At 38.5% G+C, this 12200-nt stretch overlaps 1 protein-coding gene across 11 annotated transcripts in view; it reads right to left on the reverse strand.

The window, feature by feature from the left end:
• Positions 1 to 12200, reverse strand: part of UBE3D (ubiquitin protein ligase E3D) — a 209398-nt gene that overhangs the window by 85793 nt on the left and 111405 nt on the right. Inside the window, exon 11 of one of the 11 annotated variants that reach the window (XM_038554622.1) lies at positions 10585 to 10712. The exons of 8 other annotated variants lie outside the window; for them this stretch is intronic. Coding sequence is in view for 2 of the 3 variants with exons in the window: in XM_038554628.1 (XP_038410556.1) it covers positions 10611 to 10712 (102 nt within the window). In the remaining variant the exon portion in view is untranslated. Of the gene's footprint in view, positions 1 to 10584; positions 10713 to 12200 lie in introns of those variants that run through there. 2 more of the 11 variants (XM_038554628.1, XM_038554621.1) reach the window with 2 other exon arrangements.

Genomic DNA, 12200 nt, shown 5'->3' on the forward strand with positions numbered 1-12200 from the left:
TTCAACTCCCAAACCTTGCATGTGACATAGCACCCTAGTATGTGCAGCAGCCCTTGCTCATGCACACAGACACATGCCTCTTTTTGCTAACACTCGGTGTTTTGGTTTCCCCAGATAAAAAACATTCTTATATCCCCAACTGCAACACCAAACTTCCATGTGGAATGGTGATATCTTATCTAAATCTCTATATATCCCTCCATGAGGTCTTGCATACAGGAGGCTGACAACAAATATTTGTTGGCTGGAAGGAATAAGTGATTGAATTAATGCATTACATAACTAGAATCCAAGTTTAGTATATTTCTTTCTTTTTTTAAAATTTTTTAGTACATTTCTATACAGTTATCAAAGAAAATAATGTTTCATAGGATGGAGCTAGCTAAAAAGAGTTTGGGAATTCTGATATTTCTAACCCCAGTATTCCAACACTTTTCCTATGTTACCCAGCAAAGCACCCTCGCCAGAAAATGACTTTACTTGGAGCTTTGCCCAGCACTGCTTCACAGGCATCAAAGTTGAGAGCAAGGGGCAGAGACCCTCACTGCTCTTCCCAGCTCTCGGAAGAGATAACTATCACAGTGGGGTCCTGAGGATTCTGGGGTCATTTTGTTTCTTATAAAACTTATTTGTTGGGGTATCACCATAAGATTTCAAGAATTAGAATCAGGGGATAACAGTCTTCATATTGAAAACACAAACTTAAAGATGGCATCAATCATTGAGTGATTTAAAATATTGGAATTAGGCAGGTGGTGACACTGACAATGTGAAGACTATTCCAAGTGTTATTCTGAACACTGGGGTACAGTCTGGTCCTTAACAATGACCATGGCTCACCAGTTTTTCAAGTGTTTGCTTGCCATGCATATATTGTGTCATTCTAGTCTGTTTAACTCAAAAGATTTAATCCCACAAGATCACCTATAATTAGAGAGTGATGATGCATTCTTAGAAGACAAATATAGACACCACAGAGGTGATGCATCAGCAGTCTGAAAATAATTAATGCTTATCCTCACAAGGCCACCTACACCAAGACACTTGGGAACAGTTCACTATTGCCATAACGTCATAGAAGGATGGCAAAATCATTTTTCTTATCTGCAGAAGTAGGTCACAGCAAGAACATTAGGCCAACCCCTCCCCCCCCCCCCAAAAAAAAACCCCAAATCCAGAGTGGACATGAATAGTTTTGTGACACAATCTTTTAATTTTTCAACTCAATGTAAGAATGTAAGACTTGGTCACTGAATCACTCTGTACTCTCTACACATCTCCCTACATGGTAATAGACCAGAATGAGGCCTTGAAATGCAGTATTTGCAGACACAGCAAAAAAGCTCCATTACCAGAATGCAGCTTCTTGACTGACAAGAGCTCAAGGATTTGAGGCAGCCACTGGTTTTGTTGTTGTTTTATTTCCAATGACAAAATAAAACCTATCATCATAAATTAGCACATCTATCAGGAGTCTGAGCTAGGCAAAATATAGTCATAGAGGCTAAAGGTTATAGCACTTCCAGCTTTTAAACTCAGCATATGGCACACGTGGGGCAGCATTTTATTCCCATCCATATGTCTGTTTAAGCTCAACTCAACAGAACTTGCAAAAACAGTCTGAGTTTTGTGCGTTGCACTAGTGCTGGTGCCTTCTAAATAATAAGTGCCTTTCCCAGTGCCAATGAAGAGGGCATAAAAAGGGGTCGCACAGTAGTGGGAAGAGGGACCAGGACATTCACGTGGATGATTCTATCATCTCAGGAAACTTATCAGAGAGGCAGAAATCCACACTGCCTAAGGCTTTGCCCTGTCATCAGTCAGACAGACACAGCATGATTCCCACACCAGCAGCTTTTCCCAGTCACCGCTGGGGCTCCTTACAATCAGGCACTTGGGTTCACAGACTCACTGACACTGGACTTTCTTCTTGGGGAACAGATAAATTATCTCCAGGAAACCAGGCTTCTCTCCTAACTACGTGCTCTTATTGACCTACATTTTTAAAGAAATTTATTCTGAAGTTGTGGGAAGGGCTAGAACCCATTCTTTGGCTCCAATTCTGAGTTACTCATTTGGCGCAGTCCTTCCTCTCTCTTTTCCCCTCAAATGTACTGAAAAGCTTTCCTCTGTCTTTTTTTCCCCTTGCTTTCCTTACTTTCTTCTTGCTCAGACTAATCCTATTTCATTTTTTACAGAATATGATTTTCTGTGTTCACTTTATCATTTTTACTCCTCTTAGTATCATTGATGACCTTCGAGCTTAGTTATTCCCTGCTTTCTCTTCCACATTCATCCTTATTTTTCCCCCCATTTTAGCACTGAAGGACAAGTGTACAATGAGGAAATTCTGAAGTTGTGTCACAGTTCCCCTAGGGACAATCTTCTTCCTCGAGCTATTAGATTGGAAAATGGTTTTTTAAAAAAACATCAAGGCTTTGTCACAGAGCAGGTGCAATCATTAAAATGTAAAATTAGTCCTTTTTCCAACAAAAGTGGTGTGATACTTTGCTTCTAACTGCACAAAAGGATTTAGGAAATGGAATATAAAAAAACCTATCAAGAGCTTTGAAGAGTTAGGTGCAATGTTATATGATATTTTGTTCCTACAGTGTCGATGATAAAGCCATAGCAGGGTGGAATGCTATAATTTTGCTTTCTGTATTCACTATTGCAAGGTCAGTTCACTTAAGCATTGAAAATTGACCTGCTTTTTATTCACGCACACATCTATTTACTCATTTATTCAAGACATTCATTGGGTTCTTCCAATGTGCCAGGCAGAGTAATAAATTAAAATAAAAATTAAAAATCTTTTTTATCCTGAGAAACATGTCAATGGTTCATCTCTATTCTAGACATGCCACTCACTTCAAAGATTATCTCATAAATTCTATTTACCTGCAGAAAATGAGGAGCAGCAGTAATAATAAACTTACCTGCAGGCAGATGCAGGAAGGCAGACATAGTTTCACAGCACTCTGTAAAACCTGTGACTGTTTCACTAGCTATTAACTGGCAGCCTAGTGGGCTTGGACCACAGTGGGGGGAAAGGCTCTGGGCTTGCATTCCAGCTCTGTGGTTTGCTGCTGGTATGGCTTTTCTTAGGCCCCCCTGAGCCTCCGTTTCCTTCTGTGAAAAATAGAGCTAGCTGTACTAGTCCCCAAGGGTGGGTATGATGGTTAAATGAAATAAAATCCACAAATCTACTACTATGCCCATCTCAAAGTTGATGCTCAATTAGTGGTACCATTATCATGACTGGAGTTTACGGATAGGAGAAATGACTGCCCCAAACCAAGTTATTCTTTTCTTTTCAGAAGAGGAATGATAACGTTGATTTCAAGGAGGCAAAAATTAGTGTATCGCATGCATTAGCTCTGCTCCTCTTGAGTTGTGCTATTTCTCTCACCAAGCACCCCATTTATTATCTCCATAAATGCACATCCACATGAGCACCCTATTCACTGACGCTTACCTGCCATCATTATCTTTTTCTCCTTTTAGCCCAAACTTGTTTAGAGAAAGCTCAACACAGGAAAGTAGTCAGCTACTTTACATGAGTCAACAAAGGGAAGGCGATGAATCAATTTCTTTTTGCTTAGGGTTGCAGGTGAGGGAAATGTGAGGAAAAGAATAATAAGGATTTTTTGGGCCCCCAAAAAGAGCGACTTAATGATTCAAGCCTAGCAACAGAAACTGATGCTTGGTTGTAGAGAGGACTATTGATTTCATGTGTTCACTTCAATTTGGTTCACAAAACTACACGACATTAGAGCTGGAAGAGATGTAAAAAATAATTCAGTCAAATCCCATTTTTTTAGAAATAGAGAATTTGAGGTCCATAGAAGTCTTAGATGTCTTGTGAAGGCGACCCAGCTAATTGCTACAGAACCAGAACTAGAATCTAGGTTTCTCACATTTTCATTCCAAAAGAAATTTAAAATGACTAGGGTACAGTGTATTTAGGTGGTTGTCTTTGTCTGTTTGCCAATGTGTTTTTGTCTAGTGTGAAAAAGAATCAGACTTTTAAAAGGGGTTTGGACCTGGGTGATTTACTTTATGTGCCTAGTGGTGGTAGTGAGCAGCCCATCAATGCTTTGAAATTACACGCAAAATTTTAAGTGGATATGCATTTTTAGGGGTGGGGGAGGGGCAGAGAGAGACTCTGTTTTTTGTTCTTTTTGTTAAAGATTTTATTTCCTTATTTTTAGAGAGAGTGCATGCGAGAGAGCACATGCAGAGGGAGAGGCAGAGGGAGAAGATAGAGAATCCTAAGCAAACTCCTCACTGAGCATGGAGCTGGAAAAAAGGCTCCCTTCTCATGACTTTGAGATCATGACTGAGCCGAAATCAGAGTTGGATGCCTAACCAACTGAGCTACTCTGGTGCTCTGTGGGCGTACATTTTTCTAGCAATAAGGTCCAAAGCTTTAACATAGTCTCAGAAGCATCAGCAAACAAAACAAAGTTAAGTGCAGTGGATTGGGTAGAGACAAGAGTAATAAGGCCAGAGGTTTCTAAGCTGCTGCAGGCTGGGATGCTTCTAGTGCAGGCATGGAGGATGTAGGGTAAGAGGAGGCTAGCTGGCAAAGAGAACTCTGTGGTCCCACCTTGCTTTCCAGAAGGGAGGCTTTATTTTGTATCTGCTTTCCACATTAGCGTTCTGCTCAATTTGCTGCAGGAAGGATGCTACTGCTGGCAGTAGGGGGAATGAAAACCACTATTGGACCATATTTTATAAAATTTCAATAAATGTGTGGCCCTCCCTCTGCCCATTAAAAAAAAATAACCTTCAGCATTCTGTCAAGAGTTCCTTCTCCTGACTATATCTGTTGTTCTGTGTTTAACAACCAAGGTATCTCTTGTCTTCCCCATATCTTCAATGAATGCCTGCTAGTGGCAAGAAAATAAGGACCAGAAATTGAAAGTGGTTGGAAAAAAAGAATCTGAGTCCATCCTATCTTATTTCATGAGGATAACAGAAATCACTTTTTTTTTTTCCTTTTCCCTAGCTTCTCTCAGGATGATCTTCATCCCAAAAGCCAGGGTGCTGCAATAGCTGTATCAGAAACCCCAAGTGGATTGTCCACCTTTTTCTTTATAACCTGAGAAAAGCTCTTCCCTCCATTTTTCTCAGATAATAAAGAGTTGAAGGTATATATTTAGAAACCAGTAGTTTTAAGTTTTATAGAATGTTTGAAACTTGGGATGGGGAAAAATGAGAACTAGCAAAAAGCAATAAAGCTTAGAAAGCAATATATTTGGTCATTTTCACCCAAAATTAGAACTTCATGCCCCTAAGACACAAGCCTAAATAATATTGTTTGTGTTGCATTAACCTTAAGGTATAATATGGCAAAAGCAGATTACAGGAAATCACAAAAAAACCTGTTATAACATTAGCAGCAGCTAGCAGGAGTATTTTGGCAAGCAATCACTCTTACAGATTGAGTTATAAACATTGGGATCATGGCCTGGGTCTGTGTGAGTTTAGACACAATTTGCACATAAATATATGACTTCAAAAATAAGTACCATATTGAAAAATGGCCACCCCACAAGATATTTTATATGAGGTTTGATGTTTCTCTTGTTTTGCATTTTGCCCTTCACTTAACGTGTTTATGAAGGACAGGAGAGCCCAGGGTTGGAGGAATAGTGAGGGATCAGCTGGTTCAACTCTACCTCTCCTGCGCTCCACAACTTATCAACATGGTATACATGGATTTAGGATTTTCAAAGATACTATCTCATTGAATAGCTGGACCAAACCCAATAATCTTCTGGTTATTGTGAATTATATTATAAAGTATAAGATAGTGGCACCTGGGTGGCACAGTTGGTTAAGCATCCAACTCTTGATTTTGGCTCAAGTCATGACTGTGAGATGGAGCCCCACATGGGGCTCCGCTCTGGATGTGGAACCTGCTTAGGATTCTCTCTCTCTCTCTCCTGCCTCTTGCCCTCTACTCTCTTCCTCTCTCTCTCAAATAAATAAATAAATAAATAAATCTTTTTTTTTTAAGTATAAGATAATGTTCCCATTTTTGAGAAATTTATGATCTCACTGGAAACCCTGGACATACATTTAAGCAGCTGTCCGTCATTCTAAGTGGGGGCCAGCCAGAGCAGGGAGTGACGAAAACACAGCTGTTAATCATATTGCCTTCTTTGGCACCCGTAAAGGCTAAGTACCCAATAGGAGGTATATAAAATATAACGTAGCTTGTTGCACTAGAGGAACACAGATAATACAGCACTGGGCTGCAACATTGGAGCCACGTCTCTTATAGTAATAATATGTTCAAAGTCAGAAATGAGAGGAAATAAAAGTAACAGCCACTTATTTAGTATTTGTTACATTCCAAGTACTCCTCAATATATTCACTGATTTATCATTACGATACCCATAAGGTAAAAACAAACATAGGCTCAAAGACATACTTGATTAGGTTCCACAGCCAGCACATAGGGGCTGAGATTTCACATCAAAGCTGAGTTCTAAGCCCATGCTCCAATCTCAACTCCTCATCCTTGTTATTTCCAAGATTCTTCAAATGTGTTAACATACCTATGATGATGCCTTGTTCAATTATGAAATATAGCAAAGCTCATAAAGTATGTAGAACTTTCTGTAGAAATTTTACTGATATCTAAGTATGTAATAATTTTCTACGTTTCATATTAATATATCTTAAGGACTATTACTACAGTATATTCAAGATAATGAGATAGAGGACACATTATATTTAGTTTCTGAAGGTTCATATCAAAGGCCATACATTCAGAATACATTCATAACTGATAAATTGTTTGGATATTTTATTCAGCTTGATGAATGGAACACTGAGATGAGTTCAAGATATTTAAGCATTGGGATAGATTCAGTGTTGGTGGGGGAAGGCAGATATAAATCTGTTATATTTAATGGTACTGTTTTAAGAAAATGACTGTAAACAAATAACATCAACACACATTTTAAGTACAACTTTTAAGTAGGAACAAATACAATGGACTGTACAGTATAAGGAAAGTACACTTATAAAGTCCTATCTGCTGCTTGAAGAAAGTCAGCTGAAGGTACATTCACTTCTGGATGCAGCAGCTAATTCATATAATGCCTGGGCGTGTTCAGTCAGATCCAATAATGCCAACTTTATTAGTTTTAGATTATGACATTTTAGAAGGAACCTTCCATTTTATCTACACAGATTCTGGCACTTGCAGCATCCCATCAGAAGTCAGACACTAGTTATTAAAAGATGGTTTCGACGGATTGAATCTGATGATTAAGGATGACTGCAGAGAAGGGGTACATGGGGCCACTTAGAGAACAAAGGAAAGGCTAAGCTTCTGCCTCAAAAATCCTGCATGAGCCTCCTTTTCTAAAGGATATTGAAAATGACATCTCACGTGGGGCACTTTTTTCCAGTTCTCATAGGAAATGAATTCTCACTCTCTCCTGAGAGAGAACAGAAACTCAACTGGGAAGAAAGGAGAAAGCAAGGAAGGCAAGCCCAGTGCCAACAGGAGCAGCAAAGGCAGGAAGAAAGGAAGTTAACTTCTTTGTTTTGGCAGCAGTTTTGTATTTGCCTTTGTGGCGTCTCTGAATTCCTGAAAGCGCCATCCATAATCACTGGCCCTTCTCCTAGGGAAGTAAAAAGAAAGAGCAAGCAAAAGAACTTTATGTCCTGAATCTTACTGTGACAGGAACCTTTCACAAATCTGAGCTTTCTAGGCTACTCATATGCATGATTTATGGTGAAGGTTCGAGGCTCTTAAAGTCATTTTACAAATGAGAAAATGCTTAGTACCTTATTAGGTACTAAGAAAAATACCTGAGTGTGCTTGATGAAAAAGTTGAAAAGAAGACCAAAGCCTTTTCCAGAAAAGGTTCCTAGTTTAGCTTAGATAATTACAGTGCTGTGGAAACATAAGGTTTGGTGTAACAGGATAACTTAATGAGACATAAACTAGTGTACTGTCTTTGATGCTATGGACTCCTTTGCAAATGATTGCAAGAGTTTTCACTCTCCTTTCCTTTCCCTCATGCACAGGAAAGGCAGAAAGACCCCAGTGAGTTTGAATGCCTGCCTCCCTTACCCCTCCTGGAGGCTACAGCTTCCAGAGGCCAGGGAAGGAGGCCACTCCACAAGAACAAAGTAGGCTTTCTGAGATGCAAATCAGGGGAGACATGGTTAATAAATTCCAGAGCAGTGTCTCTGTTTTTAGTGTCTGGCCTTAGAAGTATCAAATATGAGAGGGCAGATGATTATGACGATGCCAGGGGAGACCCTGGATGCAGCAGCATGGGTCTCTGGAACTAGCCTGGCACACAGGGAGTTGAAATACCAGGAAACTGCCACCTTTTTATTTTGGTCAGAGTGTCTTCCCAGAAATCTTTTATTCTGATTTTCCTGGACTGACAGAGACCGGTTACTTTAGGGAAAGGAAAACTTGCTTGAGAAAAACAGACATTGCTGTCTCAGTATTTATCCCCAAACTGGCAAACAGAAAACAGTGTCACACACGAAAAAGGTTCACTGAAAACACTCCCTACTTGAGAAAACAGTACTTCAAATACCACCACATGAAATTGCTGTACTAAGAAAGTCACACTTTCCAAGTCTGATTCATAGCATTAATGTTCAACTGGAAAAAAATATATAAATTTCTAGGAAACACTTCCATACAGGGAAGTATATATTAACACTATAACCAAATACCACACGGTTGGCTGAAGTTGAGAGAGAAGTGTTTGAGGATAAATTACGGAACAAATGTATCCACGTCTAGCAATTAATCTCTAAAGTCCTTGGCCAAAGCTTCTCTTCTCATCCAAGCTGACAAATGTGTTTTGGGATTTGATAGCCAGAAAAATCCTTGGGAGGTATTTTAAGAGTAATTTTTCTTAGAGGAGGCAAAGGAGTAAAGAAGGCAAGGTGAAATGCCTTCAATATTTCTTTGATATGCTTATCTTTTTAATATGATAACAGCACACTGATCTGCAACAAGACAATTTAAATGGAAATTTAAGATTTATTACACATTTTGCTGTCTTTCAAAATAGCAATGCACCAAGCCTAAAAAGATTTCATCAAGTATAATTTAACATTTTCTTGATGATCCAAGGTCAATATTATAAATTACCTACTAGTTGTGAGATCTTGGGCAAATCACCTGAATCTTCAGTGTCCTCATCTTTACCATGGAAATGATAGTATCTGTCTTATAGAATAGTGGTGATGGATTAAATGAGATCATCCCTGCAAAGCACTTAGCATAGAGCCCTTTACACTATTAAGAGACTCAAAATGGTGGTTACTGCTTCTTTTTAATATATTTCTCTGCTCATGATTATGATCTAGAAAACTGAGTTGACCTGTAAGTTTAACTTCTGAAGTTACCACCTAAAATTTAAACCTTATATTCTCTTTTAGAAAAGAAAAAAAAGATCAAATAACCATTTCTTTCAATGTGGTAGACTTAATGTCAGAAGCAGCCCTTGGTATAAAAGACTAAAAATGTTGAATAAATATTTTTAAAATCTCTAATACATAGTTGAGTTGTCAGGAGAATAACTGAATCCTATAAGGTAAGAAAGAATTCTGAAACCTCTTGCTAAGCCAGGGCTGAAGAAAGAGTTTTCCAGAGGAATCCGCTCATCCTTGAAGGTCAAGACTAGAGCATGAGCTTTATGCTGGGGGTCAGAGGACAAGCCTGGGACCCTGTAAAATAAAAGGCTGGATCAGAAGCCCTTAAGATACCTGCTCCTCCTTCCCTCCTCGTGGTAAATGAATTAGAAAAACAATCTGCCCTCCAGAGGCTGACAGTAGATGAAGCTATTTACCTGCCTCAGCCTTGGTCAGTCTGGCAAGGAGGGTGAAGGGAAAGGCACCTCTGAGAATTCCTTTTTTTTTTTTCCTCTGAGAATTCCTAATCACAAGTTCACTCTTGGGAATATTTGGGGATAGAATCCATACTATTTATGGGACCTCATAAACGATCCTTTCTGGAAGAACATACTTTTAATCTAGACCTCAAAGAGCTCCCACAGGAAAAAAAAAAAGCTCCCACAGATAAATACTAGGGAGAACATGAGCCTACGGTCACTATCACTTACCTACTTCATGACCACAGACAACTTTGAAAATATTTCTGTGACTCAGTTTCCTCATGTAACAAATGTAGATGATAATAGTACTTGTAATAGGGACTCTTGAGAAAATTAGATAAGTTACTATGTATAATATGCTAGGAATGGTGACTACCCCACCACAGTAAATACTCAATAAATATTAGCTATTACTAAAGGATATGGGAAACTATTTATGACATAAATGAAGAAAGTAGGATTTAACATTATATATAACCTGCTTCTGGTTTTTCTTCATCTCTTTAACTGCCCTCCTTCCCGCAGCATTCCTGCAGAGAAAACACTGGAAGGAAATAGACCAACATGCTAACTCTGTAGGATATGACTCAGGGAAATTTATTTTCCTTTTAGACTTTTTAGTTTTTAAATTTCCAACAACCATTATATATTTCTTCTACAATTAGAAATACTTAAAATAAGAAAAGACTCCTGTTTCCTCTCGTTGAATCCCATTACCCACTCCTCCCCCCTAATGCTGGCATTCTTGTTTTCTTCACAGAGTGACAATTTAGCCACATAATTTTCAGGTTAGTAGGTAAAGAAGAGAAGGACATCTAAAGGAAAAAAAAAAAACATATCAGAAAGAAAAAACTGGCAGGTTCCCACATCATGGAGGAGAGAAATAGTTTAAATACTTCCATGCATAAAAACAGATTGGCTAGTGATGGCACTCATGTTAAAAGCCAGCAGAGGTTTGGGGGTAAGGAAGATTTTTTATCCCCTCGGGTTTAACTTGCTTAGCTTTTGTGATTATGGCCCACAAAGTCAAGATGTCCTATATGTATAATTATAGACAAATATCTGAATGATAAGGGCAAGTAACACAGTTATGTCTGAAAACAAAGTCTACTTTAAAAATAAAATACATTATTTGAAGAAGGAATAATAAATCAAAGTCACCTTTCTTGTAATTTAGATATATTTTAGTCTTTATGAATCAATCTACTGTAACAAAAATGTCCCTGGAGTGCTGTCATATTTTCTGCCTGCCCAGCACATTCTGGACACCCTTGAAATGTTTGAAGAATTTCTTTCTTTATTGGTCCTACTTTCCTAGGACAGAGCCAGAAAACTTGTTTCTCCTGCCTTCCATGAAGTCAGGGCAGCATTATGGGACCAGATTCCACCAACCAAATGCCCTGCTCAGCACTAAGTTTGAGAAGTAACTTGAGGAAGAAATAATGGAGAATCCATCCTATGGTGACCATAGAGGGAAGTATCAGACTTTCTGAGGGTAGGAGGTCCCCTGGATAAGTGATGTAGTGACATTTTCCCTAAAACAACCTGGTTGGCATACTGGGCTCTGTTCCTGGCTGCACATGTAACTACTGGATACCCTTTAATAAATTCTGCTTCTGCTCAAACTAGCCAGGGTGAGTTCTATGGTTTCAAAGAAATCTGAAAATATGAGGAATGATGATAAATGAAGCCTCTAAAACATGAAGAATAACAGCAGATGCACCACAAAATTACAAAAATACTAAATAACTATTATCTCACTGGTTGGTCCTTTGTTTGTACACAGTAGAGACTAAATTCTCATTTACAGGTAGGGAAACTTTCCCAAGATCACACAACTTATAAGCATATGGTAGAACTGGTATTCAAATCCACATATTTCTGGCTCCAGAGTCCGAAATCTCACACTGACATAAACCTCTCCCCTGATACAACCCAACAGGGGATATAAAAGAAATATCTAATGACACTTTAAAAAGACTTCCTAAAGAGGGGAAATCCCAGTGTGCTTTATCCAAGCCCTTTTTCAGATTCTTCAGTTCACTTTACTGTGACTTCTAAACTAAAACACAGAAATGGAATGAAATCCATATAAAAAGTGAGTAAGAATGCAAAAATTTGTTCAGATGCTTAATAGATCCCGGGAACCACACATATGAATGACTTTCTTTTTAAAGCCAATTCCTATCAATCACTAAAAATAAAACAATACTACAATCTCTCAGGGACATCTGAGAACATTATTAATAATGTTACATATATCATAAAAAGCAAAGGAACAGGAAATATGAATTTTTAAAAAT

This window comes from Canis lupus, chromosome 12 (genome assembly GCF_011100685.1).
Source record: "Canis lupus familiaris isolate Mischka breed German Shepherd chromosome 12, alternate assembly UU_Cfam_GSD_1.0, whole genome shotgun sequence".
Lineage (NCBI taxonomy): Eukaryota > Metazoa > Chordata > Mammalia > Carnivora > Canidae > Canis > Canis lupus.